The following is a 16631-nucleotide window of genomic DNA, read 5'->3' on the forward strand; positions in this document are numbered from 1 at the left end:
AAGGAGGCAAAACTCGGTGCCCCCCAACCTCTGGCCTCGGGGTTCCTGACCCTGCCCCCGCTAGTGCCCCACGCCGAGCGCATCCACTGGGAGCCTGAGGCCTGGGGGAAGGGCCCCAGTTGTCGATTGCTTTACAAAGTCAAACTCTCCCAGCCAAGAACCTCGGGGCCGCTGCGCGGTGGGGAGGAGTTCCCCGAAACCCGGCCGCTAAGCGAGGCCTCCTCCTCCCGCAGATCCGAACGGCCTGGGCGGGGTCACCCCGGCTGGGACAAGAAGCCGCCGCCTGCCTGCCCGGGCCCGGGGAGGGGGCTGGGGCTGGGGCCGGAGGCGGGGTGTGAGTGGGTGTGTGCGGGGGGCGGAGGCTTGATGCAATCCCGATAAGAAATGCTCGGGTGTCTTGGGCACCTACCCGCGGGGCCCGTAAGGCGCTACTATATAAGGCTGCCGGCCCGGAGCCGCCGCGCCGTCAGAGCAGGAGCGCTGCGTCCAGGATCTAGGGCCAGGACCATCCCAACTCGGCACTCACAGCCCCGCAGCGCATCCCGGTCGCTGCCCAGCCTCCCGCACCCTCATCGCCGGAGCTGCGCCGAGAGCCCCAGGGAGGTGCCATGCGGAGCGGGTGTGTGGTGGTCCACGCCTGGATCCTGGCCGGCCTCTGGCTGGCCGTGGCCGGGCGCCCCCTCGCCTTCTCGGACTCGGGGCCCCACGTGCACTACGGCTGGGGCGACCCCATCCGCCTGCGGCACCTGTACACCTCCGGCCCCCACGGGCTCTCCAGCTGCTTCCTGCGCATCCGTGCCGACGGCGTAGTGGACTGCGCGCGGGGCCAGAGCGCGCACAGTGAGTGCCCGCCAGCACCCCTGCCCGCCCCGCCGCGCACACCCCACCCCGCCGCGCGCACCCCACCCCAGCGCCCTTCCTTCCTTTGCCACCCTTAGGCTCCTGCGGACCCCTCAACTCCTGGGAACCCCAGGTTTTGGCACCTGGACGTTAGGATCCCTCCCTTAGTCCCCAAACAGCGCGGGACGCTAGGGAGAGGCACAGGCTCGTGGACCGACCGCACCCACGTGGTGCGGGCCCCGCGGGTCCCTGCTGCAGCTTCTCGCTTCCCCTGCGCCCAGGTTTGCTGGAGATCAAGGCAGTCGCTCTGCGGACCGTGGCCATCAAGGGCGTGCACAGCGTGCGGTACCTCTGCATGGGCGCCGACGGCAAGATGCAGGGGCTGGTAAGTGTCCCCACGGGGCGGATGCGCCGGGGCGGGGGACTGGCGCCTGTCCCCGGGCGGAGGCCTGAAGGACAGAAAGGCACTGGTTCGAATCCAGGGTTTCCTCGCCTCCTCCGCCCAGACCCGCGTGCAACTTCGAGGGAAAGATTGCAAAGACCGATTAAGTGCATGTCTCACGATTTCCTACGGAAATTTAGGGTCTCAGCCAGTAGCCAGAGAATAGGCAAAAGCTGCCTTTGCATTTCCAATTGAGTCAAAGGCCGGCCCAGCCGGACCAAGGAAACCCATTATTCGGCCTCTTTTGATATTAAACAGGAAAACCCACCTCGGGCCTTTTCAGCCTCTGCCTGCGCGTGTGTGGTCCTCGCCTCCGTTTCCCTCCCTCCAGTATAAAAGAAGAAAAAAAGAATAGGAAAGAAGAAAGAGGGTCTACCCATAACTTTCCTTTAAAAACAAATCAATTGTCAAGCAAGGCAGAAAACAGTGCATTTGGGATAGGCGAGATTTTTTTTAGAATTAATGTTTAATCTACCAGGAGCATGGTGTGGCTTAGACGCAGATGCGCTGGAGTCATGTTGCGCCAGGGGAGTGCTTTTCCTCCTGCGGGCCTCACCTGTCCTGTAAACGCTTTCTGGTGGGGGCAGGGGGTGGGGGCTGGCTGGGAAGGCCCAGGTAACGGCAGAGGTCCCGGGGCCGGAAGTGTACGAGCGCTGGGGCTCTGGTGGCCGGGAACAAAGGCTGGGAGTTCAAAGGAACGAACCCGCGCCCCTCCCGCGGCCCCGCGCGCAGAGGAGGCTGTGTGAGGTCTCGGACCGCGCAGGCCTCACACGCAGCCCCGGACTCCCTGGCGGAGCAGGGGCCAGGGCGGGGGTGGCCGCGCCTGCCCGGGGCCCCCACCCCAGAAAGGATGCAGAGGCGGGGCCGCCTCCGGCCCAACCAGCTCCTTTGTGAACAGCGGGACAAAGCATTTTAGAGTCTCAAAATTGCTCCGTGCCTCTGCCGTGCTCCGTGTACTCAGGGCGCCTGTTGCAGGTTTTATGGCGGAGTCCTGCGTGAGAGGACTGCAGGGAAAGGGGGTGGTCGGCACGCTGGACGCTGATTCCCACCCAGAGCCGCTCCAAACCCACCCTTGCAACTTTAATTTTGACATTTACTATGGCGGGGGACGGGGGTGTTCCTAATGATGGGAGGCCAGCAGGGGACGTCAACCTAACCGACTATTCTGCCCAAATTGGGAGCTGGGTCACCTGAAATCCCTTTGTGCCTTTTTTTTTTTTTTTGGCAGAGTCTTGCTCTGTTGTCCAGGATGGAATGCAGTGGCCTGATCTCGGCTCACTGCAACCTGTGCCTCCCAGGTTCAAGCGTTTCTGCTACCTCAGCCTCCCATGGAGCTGGGATTACAGGTGCCCACCACCACGCCCAGCTAACTTTTGTATTTTGGGTAGAAACGGGGTTTCACCATGTTGGCCAGGCTGGTCTTGAACTCCCGACCTCAAGTGATCCGCCCGTCTCGGCCTCCCAAAGTGCTTTGGGATTAGAGGTGTGAGCCACCGCGCCCAGCCCCCTTTGTGCCTCTTAATCCCCTGTGCATGGTCTAACAGAGATTGAGGATCTTTTTCTTTCTTTTTTTTCTTTTTTTTTTTGAGACGGAGTCTCGCTTGCTCTGTCGCCCAGGCTGGAGTACAGTGGTATGATCTCGGCTCACTGCAACCTCCGCCTGCGGGGTTCAAGCAATTCTCCTGCCTCAGCCTCCCAAGTAGCTGGGATTACAGGCACCATGCCACCATGCCCGGCTAGTTTTTTTGTATTTTTAGTAGAGATGGGGTTTCACCATCCTGGCCAGGCTGGTCTCGAACTCCTGACCTCATGATCTGCCTGCCTCGGCCTCCCAAAGTGCTGGGATTACAGGCGTGAGCCACCTCGCCTGGCCTCTTTCTTTCTTAAATAAAAATGCCACACTCTTCTAGAAACTTGAAGTCATTTCGTTTTCTGTATGGAGAAAGGGATACTAATTTCTCCCAAAGGAGAAGCCGAGTAAATAGAAGAAGGTCCTCCTATCATTCGGTTTTGTGTTCCTTGTTTATTTATCATTTGGCATTTTTGGGAGTTTGGGAGAAATCATGCTTGCTGTCCAGTGCTTTGTCCCAGCCATCCGTGGGCTCGGCAGGAGCCTGGGTTGCTGCAATGAGCCTCTTATCAGGAGCTTATTGGCACAGGCACATCCTCACCCACCCGCAGTTCAGTGACCTTTGCAGACTTAGGCAGGAACCTGACTGAGGCCGTCCTGCAGTGTGTTTACTGCCCAGCCCTTCCGGCTCCCGCCTGCGCCTGTCCTGGGTCGCCAAGGGGTAATGACACCGGTGTGGGATGGCACTTGCCCACTGGCACCTCTCAACCCCGTGGACTATGAATGTTCTAAGATGAGGGACTGGCTTCCCTCAGCACACATTTCCAGCACACCAGCTGGGCCCCGGCCTGGCCTGGCCTGGCCTGGCCTGGCCTGGCCTGGGGGAGGGGCTGCTGAGATCTGGCTCCTGGCAGCCTGCCTGGAAGGCCCTTGGTGACTGAATGGAGGAGACAGCGGGGCTGATGGTTCTCAGAACTGCTGCAGACCAGAAGGCCTTAGAATGATAAAGGCACACAGTGATTTCTGAGATAGGTGGGGAACAGATGCTTTCATCTGGGACCCAGATCGGATTACACGCAATTTATTTAAAAGACCTATCCTAAGACGACAACCCGGTTTATCAGTGTTTCCCAAAGTGCCAGTGAAATACCCAGGAACTTTTTAAATGCCAGGAGTTATGTATGTAATGTAAAGGGTGAGGGAAACACGGACGGCATTCCTGTGGGTTGATGGATATTATTGCTTAGGACAAGGCTCTCGAAAAAGTGAGGTAATTTAGTGGAAATTATTTGGGTCTATATAGAGTGTATATGTAGTATTAAGTATATACATAAAATATACATATATGAAATAATAAACCTCAGTTTTGTCTGTGTGCATGTATATCTATATAAAGATTATAAATAATTTATAAAGGTATATAAATGTATATTTTATTAATGGGTTATATATTAACATAATGTACATATTATATATACTTACAGTACATTTATATATGTGTGTGTGTTCTCTGTATATATATATATAGTTGTGGTTTTTTTTTTTTTTTTTTGAGACACGGTCTTCCCGTCACCCAGACTAGCGTGCAGTGGCGTGATCATTGCTCAGTGCAGCCTTAACCCCCCAGCCTCAACCCATCCTTCCACCTCTCAGCCTCCCGAATAGCTGGGCCTACAGGCGCCCACCTCCATGCCCTGCTAATGTTTGTACTTTTTGTCAAGATGGAATTTTACCATGTTGCCCAGGCTGCTCTCAAACTCCTGGATTCAAATGATCCATCTGCTCTGGGCCTCCCAAAGTGCTGGGACTACAGGTGTGAGCTACTGTGCCTGGCCTTAAAGTACATCATATATTATATATACTTATATATATAAAGGTATATTTTATATATACTTACACATACAGTGTGTACATCAGGAAGTACGTATAAAACATACAAGTGATGCTCATGTGGATGGTGGCCACCAGGGACAGTCTGTAGCACAAATGTCCACGTGCACCCGTGTTCCCCGTCCACTGTGGATTGCTCAGAGCTGCCTGTTTTCTCTGCAGCTTCAGTACTCGGAGGAAGACTGTGCTTTCGAGGAGGAGATCCGCCCAGATGGCTACAATGTGTACCGATCCGAGAAGCACCGCCTCCCGGTCTCCCTGAGCAGTGCCAAACAGCGGCAGCTGTACAAGAACAGGGGCTTTCTTCCGCTCTCTCATTTCCTGCCCATGCTGCCCATGGTCCCAGAGGAGCCTGAGGACCTCGGGGGCCACTTGGAATCCGACATGTTCTCTTCGCCCCTGGAGACCGACAGCATGGACCCATTTGGGCTTGTCACCGGACTGGAGGCCGTGAGGAGTCCCAGCTTTGAGAAATAACTGAGGCCATGCCCGGGCCTCTTCACTGCTGCCAGGGGCTGTGGTACCTGCAGAGTGGGGGCCGTGCTTCTACAAGAACAGTCCTGAGTCCACGTTCTGTTTAGCTTTAGGAAGAAACACCTAGAAGTTGTACATATTCAGAGTTTTCCATTGGCAGTGCCAGTTTCTAGCCAATAGACTTGTCTGATCATAACATTGTAAGCCTATAGCTTGCCCAGCTGCTGCCCGGGCCCCCATTCTGCTCCCTCGATGTTGCTGGACAAGCTGCTGTGCTGTCTCAGTCCTGCTTGAATACCTCCATCAATGGGGAACTCACTTCCTTTGGAAAAATTCTTATGTCAAGCTGAAATTCTCTAATTTTTTCTCATCACTTCCCCAGGAGCAGCCAGAAGACAGGCAGTGGTTTTAATTTCAGGAACAGGTGATCCACTCTGTGAAACAGCAGGTAAATTTCACTCAACCCCCATGTGGGAATTGATCTATATCTCTACTTCCAGGGACTGTTTGCCCTTCCCAAATCCCTCCAGGCCAGAACTGACTGGAGCAGGCATGGCCCACCAGGCTTCAGGAGTAGGGGAAGCCTGGAGCCCCACTCCAGCTCTGGGACAACTTGAGAATTCCCCCTGAGGCCAGTTCTGCCATGGATGTTGTCCTGAGAATAACTTGCTGTCCCCGGTGTCACCTGCTTCCACCCCCCAGCCCACCAGCCCTCTGCCCACCTCACATGCCTCCCCATGGATTGGGGCCTCCCAGGCCCCACACCTTAAGTCAACCTGCACTTCTTGTTCAAAAATCAGGAAAAGAAAAGATTTGACGACCCCAAGTCTTGTCAATAACTTGCGATGTGGAAGCAGCGGGGGAAGACTTAGAACCCTTTCCCCAGCACTTGGTTTTCCAACATGATATTTATGAGTAATTTATTTTGATATGTACATCTCTTATTTTCTTACATTATTTATGCCCCCAAATTATATTTATGTATGTAAGTGAGGTTTGTTTTGTACATTAAAAAGGAGTTTGTTTGTATCAAAAGATGCATTCTGTTATCCGCCTAGAATGTTAGGGAGGGTGGGGAAGGGGCTGGTGGGGGGCAGCACCGTCCACGGGAGGAAACCCTCGGTGTGTCTGCCCTGGACACCAAAAGCTCGGGTGGGAAGTTAACAGGTTTGGGCCAGCCAGCTCTAGTGGTGGAGGCTGGTTTGGGCCCTGCTGTCCTGCCCTTTGCTGGTGCCTAGGGGCTTGGCTTCCTCAGACCACCTTCTCTCCAGCAATCTCAGTGGTTAGGGCGGCCTCTCTGCCAGGGGTGTTTTTGGCTGTAAGAAACAGAAACACCAAGGAACAGCGGCCTAAGTCAGGGCCTCTCGCCCTCAGCACTCTTCCTTGGCGGAAGGTGTTCCTGCGTTTAGCAGCTCCCCCACCCCAACTAGATGCCTGTAGAAACCCCCAAGTTGTGACAACCAAAATACCTCCAGAAGTTGTTGCACGTTCTTAGGGGGCAAAATCACCCTTAACGGAGGACCACTGACCTGAGCAAATAGGATTTCTTTTTGTCCAGCCACAAATCCAGAGGGACCCAATGACCCAGCGATGCCTGGGCTGTGCCCTCTGTGATTCCCTTGGTGTCCCTGTCCTGCTGGGGCCTCGTCTCACCAGGGCTGCTGTGGCTTCAGCTGAGCGCCCTGTACTCAGGGAGAGGGAATCATTTCAGGCTGGGCCCCTTTCATCAAGAAAGCCAAAACTTCCTTAGAACCTTTCAGCAAACTCTGGCTACATCCTATGAACCAGGTTTGCATCACAGGACCAGGCCAGCCGCAGCTGCAAGGCAGGCTGGGAAGGCAAGAATTAGCGGTCAAAGTGACCAGATGTGGGTCCACATCCTGAGTGCAAGGAGGAGCAGGTGCAACCGGACACCAATGTGTGCATGAAACGTGATTCCAAGTGAGCGTTTGCCAGGGATTAGGGATGGTGGAGGGAGTCGGGGAGGAGGGTTGGGTCGCTCAGGGCAGTAGTTCCCAGGTGCTTACGTTGGCAGCGAGGAGGGTAATGTCGTTCAAGTCTACGAAGGCTATTTCAGGTGAAGCCTCCCCGCTCTCCAGTAAAAGGGACCTCCACTTGTCATTCTCACGGATGACATGCCCAGGACATCCAGAGTTAACCCTTGGGCCGTTCCCTGTCTCCATCTGCCAATCAAGATGCCCCTCTCACTCTTTGGTGTCCTTGTCATGTAACCACGCTGATTAGAGAGTTGGCAGGCAGGGCTGGATGATGCTTGTGGACACAGCCTTCTCTACCTGTGGCAGGGGCCAGAGAGGAAAGGCACTCTCCTGGAGCCACACAGCCTGGAGGCAGCTCAGGGGCTGTGGGCAGGGCCCTTTGATTGCTGTGTGACCTTGAGTAAGTCACATCACCTCTCTGAGCCTGCATCCTTCTGCAGACATGAGGTTAACAGGGTCTGCATGGTAGCGCTATACAGAAATCCAGTGAAATGATGTCTGCGGGATTCCTGGCACAGAGCCAGCTGCCTATCCACAGCAACCCTCACCAAGGATAGAACCATCTATCCTGAGCTATTATGCCCACTGGTTCTCAAATTTGGCTGCACATTGAAAAAAGATGATAGCTGGAACCCACTCATGGAGATTCTGGGTTTTTTGTTTGTCTTTCTTTCTTTTTTTTTCTTTTCTTTTTTTTTCTTTTTTTTGAGATAGTCTCACTCTGTCATCCAGGCTGGAGTACAGTGCACAATCACTGATCACCGCAGTCTTGACCTCCTGGGCTCAAAGGATCCTGCTGCCTCAGACTCTCAAGTAGCTGGGACCACAGACCCATGCCCAGCTCATTTTTTTTTTTTTAAATTTGTAGCAATGGGATCTTGCTATGTTGCACTGGCTGGTCTCGATCTCTTGGGCTCAAGTGGTCCTCCTGCCTTAACCTTCCAAAATGCTGAGATTATAGGTATGAGCCACGGTGCCCAGCTAAGATTGTGATTTAATGGGAATGGGTGTGGTCTGGACACTGGGCTTTTTAAAAAGCTCCCCTGTGGGCCAGGCACAGTGGCTCACGCCTGTAATCCCAGCACTTTGGGAGGCCGAGGCGGGTGGATCACGAGGTCAGGAGATCGAGACCATCCTGGCTAACACGGTGAAACCCCGTCTCTACTAAAAATACAAAAAATTAGCCGGGCGTGGTGGCAGGCGCCTGTAATCCCAGCTAGTCGGGAGGCTGAGGCAGGAGAATGGCGTGGACCCGGGAGGCAGAGCTTGCAGTGAGCCAAGATTGCGCCACTGCACGCCAGCCTGGGCAGCAGAGCAAGACTCTGTCTCAAAAAAAAAAAAAAAAAAAAAGCTCCCTTGTGGTTCTAGTGTGCAGGGAACCACAGGGAACCAGTTCAAATTCCATCCTTTGTGCTCTGAAGACCAGCACTTCAGGGAGAAAATGAAGAAACAGGCTTATCAGCACCTCCCTCTCTGGAGTCGTCTTCCTTCTGCACAGCTGAGGATAACAAGTAAATGTACGTAAACTAATTCACACTAGACTGTTGATGGTTAATATGTTTGCTCTCCAGGCCACATTTTTACCGACCTGGCAGCTGCAAAACCCTGATGACAGACTGTGGGTGATGCGGGCATTCTGGCAGGAGATGGGGAAGATTATTTTTCTGAGGCTGCATCTTAGCATCCACCCTACCCGGACTCTTCCCCTGCTCCTCATAAAGAGGTAGCCTTGCACTCTTCCTGCACCCCCGTCCCTGCTTTAGATAGCGTTGCCAAATACATAAAAATATAGCATCCAGAGCTACATGTGAATTTCAGATGAGCAATGCATTTCTTTAGTAGGAATGTGTCCCATGCAATATTTGGAACATATGTATACTAAAAAGTTATTCACTGCCGATCTCAAATTCAAATCGAATCGGGTGTCCTGTGTTTTGTCTGGCAAGCCTAGCTTTAGGCCCACACCGCTGACATGGAGTTAAAACTGAGAGAGGACTGGGGCAAGAAACTGTTTCCGTTGAACAAGACTCTCTGCTGGTGAGAGTCCAAAATGGAATTCAAAAGATCCCACGGGCAGGGAGGCCTTGAGTGAATCCCACTCTTTCTTCGGGCCCGTTTCTCCATCTGTAAAGTAAGAGCCTTTTCATCGCCTCAAGGCCTGTTGACTCCTGGGGATTCTGGCAAAGTGCCCAGGGGCTGGGAAAGGCCTCTCATCCAAGGAGGGGGCTGGAACCCAACACCCCGGCATTAGGACTCTCGTGGTTGCAGGTGACAGAAAACACAACTCAAACTGACTTGAGGTAGGAAAAACAAGAGAACCTACTGGCTCACCTTTACTGAGAAGTCCAGATGGTGCCGGGCTTTAGGCATGCAGGATCTGGGAACTGGCACCACACCAGACATCGTCTGTCTGTCTGTCCACTTTCAAGCATCTTTTCCCTTTGTAGTGACAAGATGGCCCCAGCAGCCTCAGCCGAGATGATGGACAATTCTCTTCTCTTACCAACAACTCCAGCAAGAGCCCCAGATCGGGTCTCAGGGATCCTTCCTGTGTCCCTTGTTCGTCCCAGCTGGGCACAGGAGGCTCTGACCAGCTGGCTGTGTCCCCTTCTGTAGCCCGGGGAAAAATCAGCCCTCGTGGGATGCTAGGACTAAGAAGGGGAGAGACACTTCCCCAGAGGAAAACCCAAGGCACAGGTATTCCCCCAGGTTCCTACAATTCACTATCCACTGGGCGACCTTCCCTCTTCGGATTGGGAAATGACAGCCAAAAATGTTCTACAAGACCAAAGAGGAGAGGGAGTGGGTGGGGACAGGGCCACCCAGATGCAGAAATTGTCCATTCAGTTATGGAGGACATGAGACAGCATCCTGCCTGCCTTAGTCTCAGACTCCCTCCCCCATTGTCAAGGTGACCAAAAAGGAACCTCAATTAGGGGAGTGAGGAGAGAAGGTGTACCTTTTGGCACTAGAGGCAAAGAAAGAGAGAGCGAGAGAGAGAGACAGACAGACAGACACTGGGTTTTACAATACAGCCATGCACCCCATAATGATGTTTCAGTTCATGGTGGACCACATATACAATGGTGGTCCCATAACATTACAACTCCATATTTTTACTATGCCTTTTCTATGTTTTTAGATATGTTTAGATAAACAAATACTTACCATTGTGCAACCTTTGCCTGCAGTGTTCAGAGCAGTACCATGCTGTGCAGGTGTATAGCCTAGGAGCAATCAGCTGTACCACATAGCCCAGGTGTGCAGCAGGCGACAACATCTAGGGTTGTGCGAGCACACTCTATAATGTTCGCACAATGGTGAAATCACCCAGTGACGCATTTCTGAGGACGTATCCCCATCGTTAGCATTGCATGGTTGTGTACATACATGACTGTCTGCATAACGCACCATGGTCTGAGGCTATCAATAGCTCAACATTTTGAGTGAAATGCAAGAACATTACCTTTACTTAGGTCTCTTTCTCTCTCCACTTTTAAATTATCATTAAGTCTTTCCTCTACATATATTGGGCACCACATCAGATGCCATGATTTTTGGTGTCAGGCATCAAAGATGATTGTTAAAATGCATAAGAAGGACAATCTCATATTTTTACCCCTATTTTTAATCAGTCCGATATTCCTCTTTCCTTTCTGAACTTCAAAGCCTATTTAGAGAACTTCCTTTGACCATTTTCTTTTCTTTTCTTTTTTTTTTTTTTTTTTTAAGATGGAGTCTCACTGTGTCACCCAGGTTGGAGTGCAGTGGCACAATCTCAGCTCACTGCAGCCTCTCCATTCCTGGGCTCAAGAGATCTTCCCACCTTATCCTCCAGAGTAGCTGGGACCACAGGCATACACTACCATGCCTGGCTAATTTTGTTCAGAGATGAGGTTTCCCTATATTTCCCAAGCTGGTCTTGAACTCCTGGAATCAAGCGACCCTTCCACCTTGGCCTCCCAAAGTACTGGGATTGCAGGCATGAGCCACTGCACCCAACCCTTCAGGCTGGAGTGCAATGGCGTGATCTCAGTTCACTGCAACCTCCACTCCCTGGGTTCAAGCGATTCTCCTGCCTCAGCCTCCCGAGTAGCTGGGATTACAGGTGCCTGCCACTGCGCCTGGCTAATTTTTGTATTTTTTAGTACAGACGAAGTTTCACTATCTTGGCCAGGCTGGTCTTGAACTCCTGACCTCGTGATCCACCTCCCTCGGCCTCCCAAAGTGCTGGGATTACAGGCGTGAGCCACCATGCCCGGCCCCCTTCAACCATTTTTTAAACGATAAGTTTGCTAGCAACAAATTCTCTTAGTTTTCCTTCATCTGAGAATATCTGAATTGTCTCTTCAACCCTGAAGGATGTTTTCAGAAAGTTCTTCCCCTCTTCCCTGCTTTCTAAGTATTTGAAAGATGTGCCACTTCCTCTAGCTTCCATGATTTCCAATGCAAAATCCACTGTTGTTCCAACTGGTATTCCCTATAAGTAAAGGGTCATTTCTCTCTGAGCATTTTCGAGAGTTTGTCTTGAGTTTTCATAAGTTTAACTATGATGTGTCTTGCCATGTATTTCTTTGTTTTGTTCTTACTTGGGGTTGATTCAGCTTCTTGAATTTGTAGGTTTATGTCTTTCACCAAATTGGGGACGTTTTCAGCCTCTATTTTTCTGGCTACTTTTTCAGCCCCACTCGTCTATCTTCTCCTTCTGAGACTCCCATGATAGGAATTTTCACTGTTTTGCTGCTGTTCCACAGGCCCTGGGACTGCTCATTTTCTTTCTGGTCTGCTTTCTCTCTGTGGTTCATTACCACAACTTCTGCACAGCTGAGTTTTTTTTGATCACTCTGTTCTCAAGTTCACTGACTCCATCCCCCTCAACTCTACTTGACTGTTGAGCCCATCCAGAAAGGCTTTGTTTTTGTTATTGTTATTGGGGTTTGTGTGTGTGTGTGTGTGTGTGTGTGTGTGTGTGTGGTTGTTGTTGTTTTTGAGACGGAGTCTCGCTTTGTCACCAGGCTGGAGTGCAGTGCCATGATCTCAGCTCACTGCAACCTCCGCCTCCCAGATTCAAGCGATTCTTCTGCCTCAGCCTCCCGAGTAGCTGGGATTACAGGCACACGCCACCACGCTTGGCTGATTTTTGTATTTTTAGTAGAGACGGGGTTTCACCATGTTGGCCAGGATAGTCTTGATCTCCTGACCTCATGATGCACCCACCTCAGCCTCCCAAAGTGCTGGGATTACAGGCATGGGCCACCACGCCCGGCTGTATTTTTCAATCCTAAATTCTCCATTTGGGTCTTTTCTATAACTTCCATTTCTTTGCTCTGTCAAAGTCCAGTAAAACATAGAGACAAATCTCTGAAATTAAAACATTTTATTTAGGAAGAAAGAATTGCAATTTGGGGCACACATACAGACTAGGGAGTCTTCAATATGTCCAGAAAACAAAGGGAAGGTTAAAGGTTTTGTAAAAAGGAGAAATATTACCTATTGCTCTTCAAGAAAGTTCATTGGCGTGAAGGAGGTTTTGGGGAGCTGGCAAGCTCTGATTGGTGAGTGAGGGTGGTGAGTAAACCTAGTCTTAGGGCTGCAGCAGGTTGTGTCAGCAGCTATTGGGTAAAACTGATTTCAGGTTACAGCAGACAGTTTCAGCAGCCAGGCTTGCAGAGAATTACATTTTTGAAATACTGTTATGTATCGGGAGTGCTTTTTTCCCCCTGGCTTCTGGACTTTGTTTAGTTGGGTATGACAAGAATAATCCAATTTGTAAGATCAGTTTTCACAGCTAAGTTTTTTTTTTTTTTTTTTTTTTTTGAGACAGGGCCTAGCTCTGTCACCCAGGCTGGAGTGCAGTGGCCAATCACAGTTCCCTGCAACCTCTGCCTCCTGGGCTCAAGTTATCCTCCCACCTCAGCCTCTCTAGTACGAGTAGCTGGAACTACAGGCACATGCCACTACGCCTGGCTAATTTTTGTGTTTTTTGTAGAGACAGGGTCTCACTATTCTGTCCAGGCTGATCTCGGACTCCTGAGCTCAAGTGATCCACCTGCCTCAGCCTCACAAAGTGCTGGGATTACAGGTGTGAGCCACCGCGCCCGGCCGACAGCTGAGATTTTTAATGTGTTCATTTGTTTCAAGGGAATTCATAAGGGCAGTTGAAGCGTTTTTATGATGGCTGCTTTAAAATCCTTGTCCAACAATTTATTAATCATCCTGTCATCTCATTCATCTCCGCATTTGTGGATTGCTTATTCACACTGAAGTCGGAATTTTCCTTGTTCTTGATAATGATGTGTGAATTTTGATACCTTCCTTCTACCCCATCCTACTCGCTCTCCCTCCACCTTTCCTTCCTTCCTGGCCCTTCCTTGCTTTCTTCCATCTTCTTTTTCTCTTCCCTGCTAACGTCAAGACTGCCTGCTTGATCTCCCTTGCCTTCATTTATGGCTTAAGGCAAAGCATCACCCACTTTCATTCTTCCCTGTAAACCTCTCATAGTTCAGGTTTCCCCTTCGTGTCCTCTCTGAGCCACTCTCCTCCTGTGCAGTCTCATCACTAAAGTCGAAAATAAAGAGACCCAGGAGACAGAGCCAGCAACTCAACACATGGGCCTTGTTTGGTTTTCAGCTCAACAAAATAGGTGCAAAACCTTTTCTCTTAGTTGTAACCCTTTTCTTCAGTATGAATTTTTTTCAAAAACCATATATGTGTGTGTGTGTGTGTGTGTGTATAGGTGTGTATACACACACATAAATGACTGAATTGTGTCCCCAAAACTCATAAGTTAAAAACTTAGCCAGGTGCGGTGGCTCACGTCTGTAATCCCAGCACTTTGGGAGGCCAAGGCGAGTGGATCACCTAAGGTCAGGAGTTCGAGACCACCCTGACTAACATGGTGAAAGCCCGTCTCTACTAAATACAAAAAAATTAACCTGGCATAATGGTGCATGCCTGTAATCCCAGCTGCTTGGGTGGCTGAGGCAGGAGAACCACTTGAATACAGGAGGCAGAAGTTGCAGTGAGCTAAAATTCCGCCATTGCACTCCAGCCTGGGCAACAAGAGTGAAACTCCATCTCAAAAAAAAGAAAAAAAAAAAACTTAACCTCCAGTGCACCTCAAAGTATGACTGTACTTGGAGATATGACCTTTGAAGAGTTGATTAAGGTTAAATGAGGTCATATGGGTGAGGCTGTTAAAAAAAAACTTTAAAAAGCAGTTTTTAACTATTGAAATAAACGGAAATGTTCTGGGTACTGAATTATATCGTTAATTTGCTAGGGGGATCATGTATTATGGTTACGTAAAAAATCTGTATCTGTTAGATATGCACTGAAGTATTTGCAGGTGAAATGATTCAGCAAGAAAAGGTGGGGGTGGGGAATGAGGTCATTGCTGGAACAAGAACAGTGAAATATTGTTGCTTGCTGAGGCTGGGTATTGGTATATGGGGGTCTGTTTACACTACCTACACTTGGGTATGTTTGAAATGGCTATAATAGAAACTGAAAAGAAAACCAAAAGCCAAATGTGGATTCTTCACACTCTCTCTTTCTCTACCAAACCATGGGAAGAGGTTGCAGTGACTGTGTCACAACCTGGTGAACCTTCTAGGCCTGGGTCCCTGCGTGACCATGTGGAGCAGAACCTCCAGTGACCTGTGCTGGACTTGGAGAAGAACAGTGGATAAATAAACCTTTGTTATATTGAGTCTTGGCAATTTTACTGTTGGTTTGTTTTTGAAGGTATATTGTGGAGTAGAAGAAGTAAATTCAGGACACCATCTATAGTGTAATATAATTTGTCATTTAAAAGGGTATGTACCATTTTGGGAAGCTGAGGTGGGAGGATCACTTGAGGCCAGGAATTTGAGACCAGCCTGGGCAATACAGCGAGATGTCATCTCTACAAAAAAATGTAAACATCAGCCAGGTGTGGTGACGCACGCCTGTAGTTCTAGCTTCTTGGGAAGTGAAGTGGGAGGATTCCTTGAGTCCAGGAGTTCAAGGCTGCAGTGAGCTATGATTGTGCCACTGCATTCCAGTCTGAGTGACAGAGTGAGGCCCCCATCTCAAAAAAAAAAAAAAAAAGAAAAGAAAAGGCATATACATATGTATGCTTACATATGCAGAGAAACTCTCTGGAAGGAAGTATAGAAAATGATAAAACTGTGGGTGCTTCTGGGGACAGGAATTAGAGGACTGGAGACAGGGAAGGAAGGAGAACTTTTACTATAACCTTTTTCTTCAGTTTGAGTTTGTTTTTTCCAAAACTGTGTGTGTGTGTACATACATGTATATGTGTGTGTATACACACACATGACTGAATTGTGTCCCCAAAACTCACATTTTAAAAACTTGACCTCTAGTACACCTCAGAGTATGACTGTGCTTGAAGATATGACCTTTGAAAGGTGATTAAAGTTAAATGAAGTCATATAAGTGAGGCTGTTAAAAAAAAATAAAACTTTAAAAAGACAGTTTTTAACTGTTGAAATAAATGGAAATGGTCTGGAAACCGAATTATATTGTTAATTGGCTAGGTGGGATCATGTATTATGGTTATGTAAAAAAAACTCTGTATCTGTTAGATAATGCACTGAAGTATGTACAGGTGAAATGACTCAGCAAAAATGGTGGGCGTGGGGAATGAGGTCATTGTTGGAACAAGAACAGTGAAATATTGATCCTTGCTGAGGCTGGGTATTGGTATATGGGGGTCTGATTACACTACCTACACTTGGGTATGTTTGAAATGTCTATGTAAAAAGGAAACCAAAGGCCAATTGTGAATTCTTCACACTCTCTCTTTCTCTACCAAGCCACATGGAAGAGGTTGCAGTGACTGTGTCACAACCTGGAGAACCTTCTAGGCCTGGGTCCCTGCGTGACCATGTGGAGCAGAACCCCCAGTGACCTGTGCTGGACTTGGAGGCGAACAGTGGATAAATAAACCTTTGTTATATTGAGTCTTGGCAATTTCTCAGTTGGTTTGTTTTTGAAGGTATATTGTGGAGTAGAAGAAGTAAATTCAGGACACTGTCTATAGTATAATTTGTCATTTAAAAGAGTGTGTACCACTTTGGGAGGCTGAGATGGGAGGATCACTTGAGGCCAGGAGTTTGAGACCAGCCTGGGCAATACAGTGAGATGTTATCTCTACAAAAAAATGTAAACATCAGCCAGGTGTGGTGACGCACGCCTGTAGTTCTAGCTTCTTGGGAAGTGAAGTGGGAGGATTCCTTGAGTCCAGGAGTTCAAGGCTGCAGTGAGCTATGATAGTGCAACTGTATTCCAGTCTGAGTGACAGAGTGAGGCCCCATCTCAAAATAATAATTAAAAAAAGGTATATATATATATATGCATGCTTATATGAGCAGAGAACCTCTTTGGAAAGAAGTATAGAAAACAATAAAAC

The 16631-nt window shown here is 49.6% G+C and overlaps 1 protein-coding gene across 2 annotated transcripts; it reads left to right on the forward strand.

Annotated features, from left to right (window-relative positions):
* Nucleotides 1-424: 424 nt before the first annotated feature.
* On the forward strand, nt 425-6245 carry FGF19 (fibroblast growth factor 19). 2 transcript variants are annotated; one of them, XR_010127715.1, is made up of 4 exons: nt 425-840; nt 1122-1225; nt 4905-5664; nt 6017-6175. XR_010127715.1 is itself a non-coding variant. In XM_054440762.2 (3 exons), exons 1-3 carry the CDS (start codon nt 609-611, stop codon nt 5217-5219), a joined length of 651 nt encoding a protein of 216 aa, XP_054296737.2. In that variant the 5' UTR covers nt 425-608; the 3' UTR covers nt 5220-6245. The 2 variants fall into 2 exon arrangements, 1 of the variants encoding a protein (XP_054296737.2); XM_054440762.2 differs by having other exon boundaries at nt 4905-6245.
* The last annotated feature ends 10386 nt before the right edge of the window (nt 6246-16631 follow it).

The sequence above is a fragment of the Pongo pygmaeus genome, chromosome 9, assembly GCF_028885625.2.
Source record: "Pongo pygmaeus isolate AG05252 chromosome 9, NHGRI_mPonPyg2-v2.0_pri, whole genome shotgun sequence".
Taxonomy (NCBI): domain Eukaryota; kingdom Metazoa; phylum Chordata; class Mammalia; order Primates; family Hominidae; genus Pongo; species Pongo pygmaeus.

Bases quoted from the DNA above. Each gene is read 5' to 3' on its own strand.
- FGF19 (XM_054440762.2), top strand. From the start codon at position 609: ATGCGGAGCGGGTGTGTGGTGGTCCACGCCTGGATCCTGGCCGGCCTC. The intron at 841-1,121 runs GTGAGTGCCCGC...CCCTGCGCCCAG, and splicing joins GCGGGGCCAGAGCGCGCACA to GTTTGCTGGAGATCAAGGCA. The intron at 1,226-4,904 runs GTAAGTGTCCCC...TTTTCTCTGCAG, and splicing joins ACGGCAAGATGCAGGGGCTG to CTTCAGTACTCGGAGGAAGA.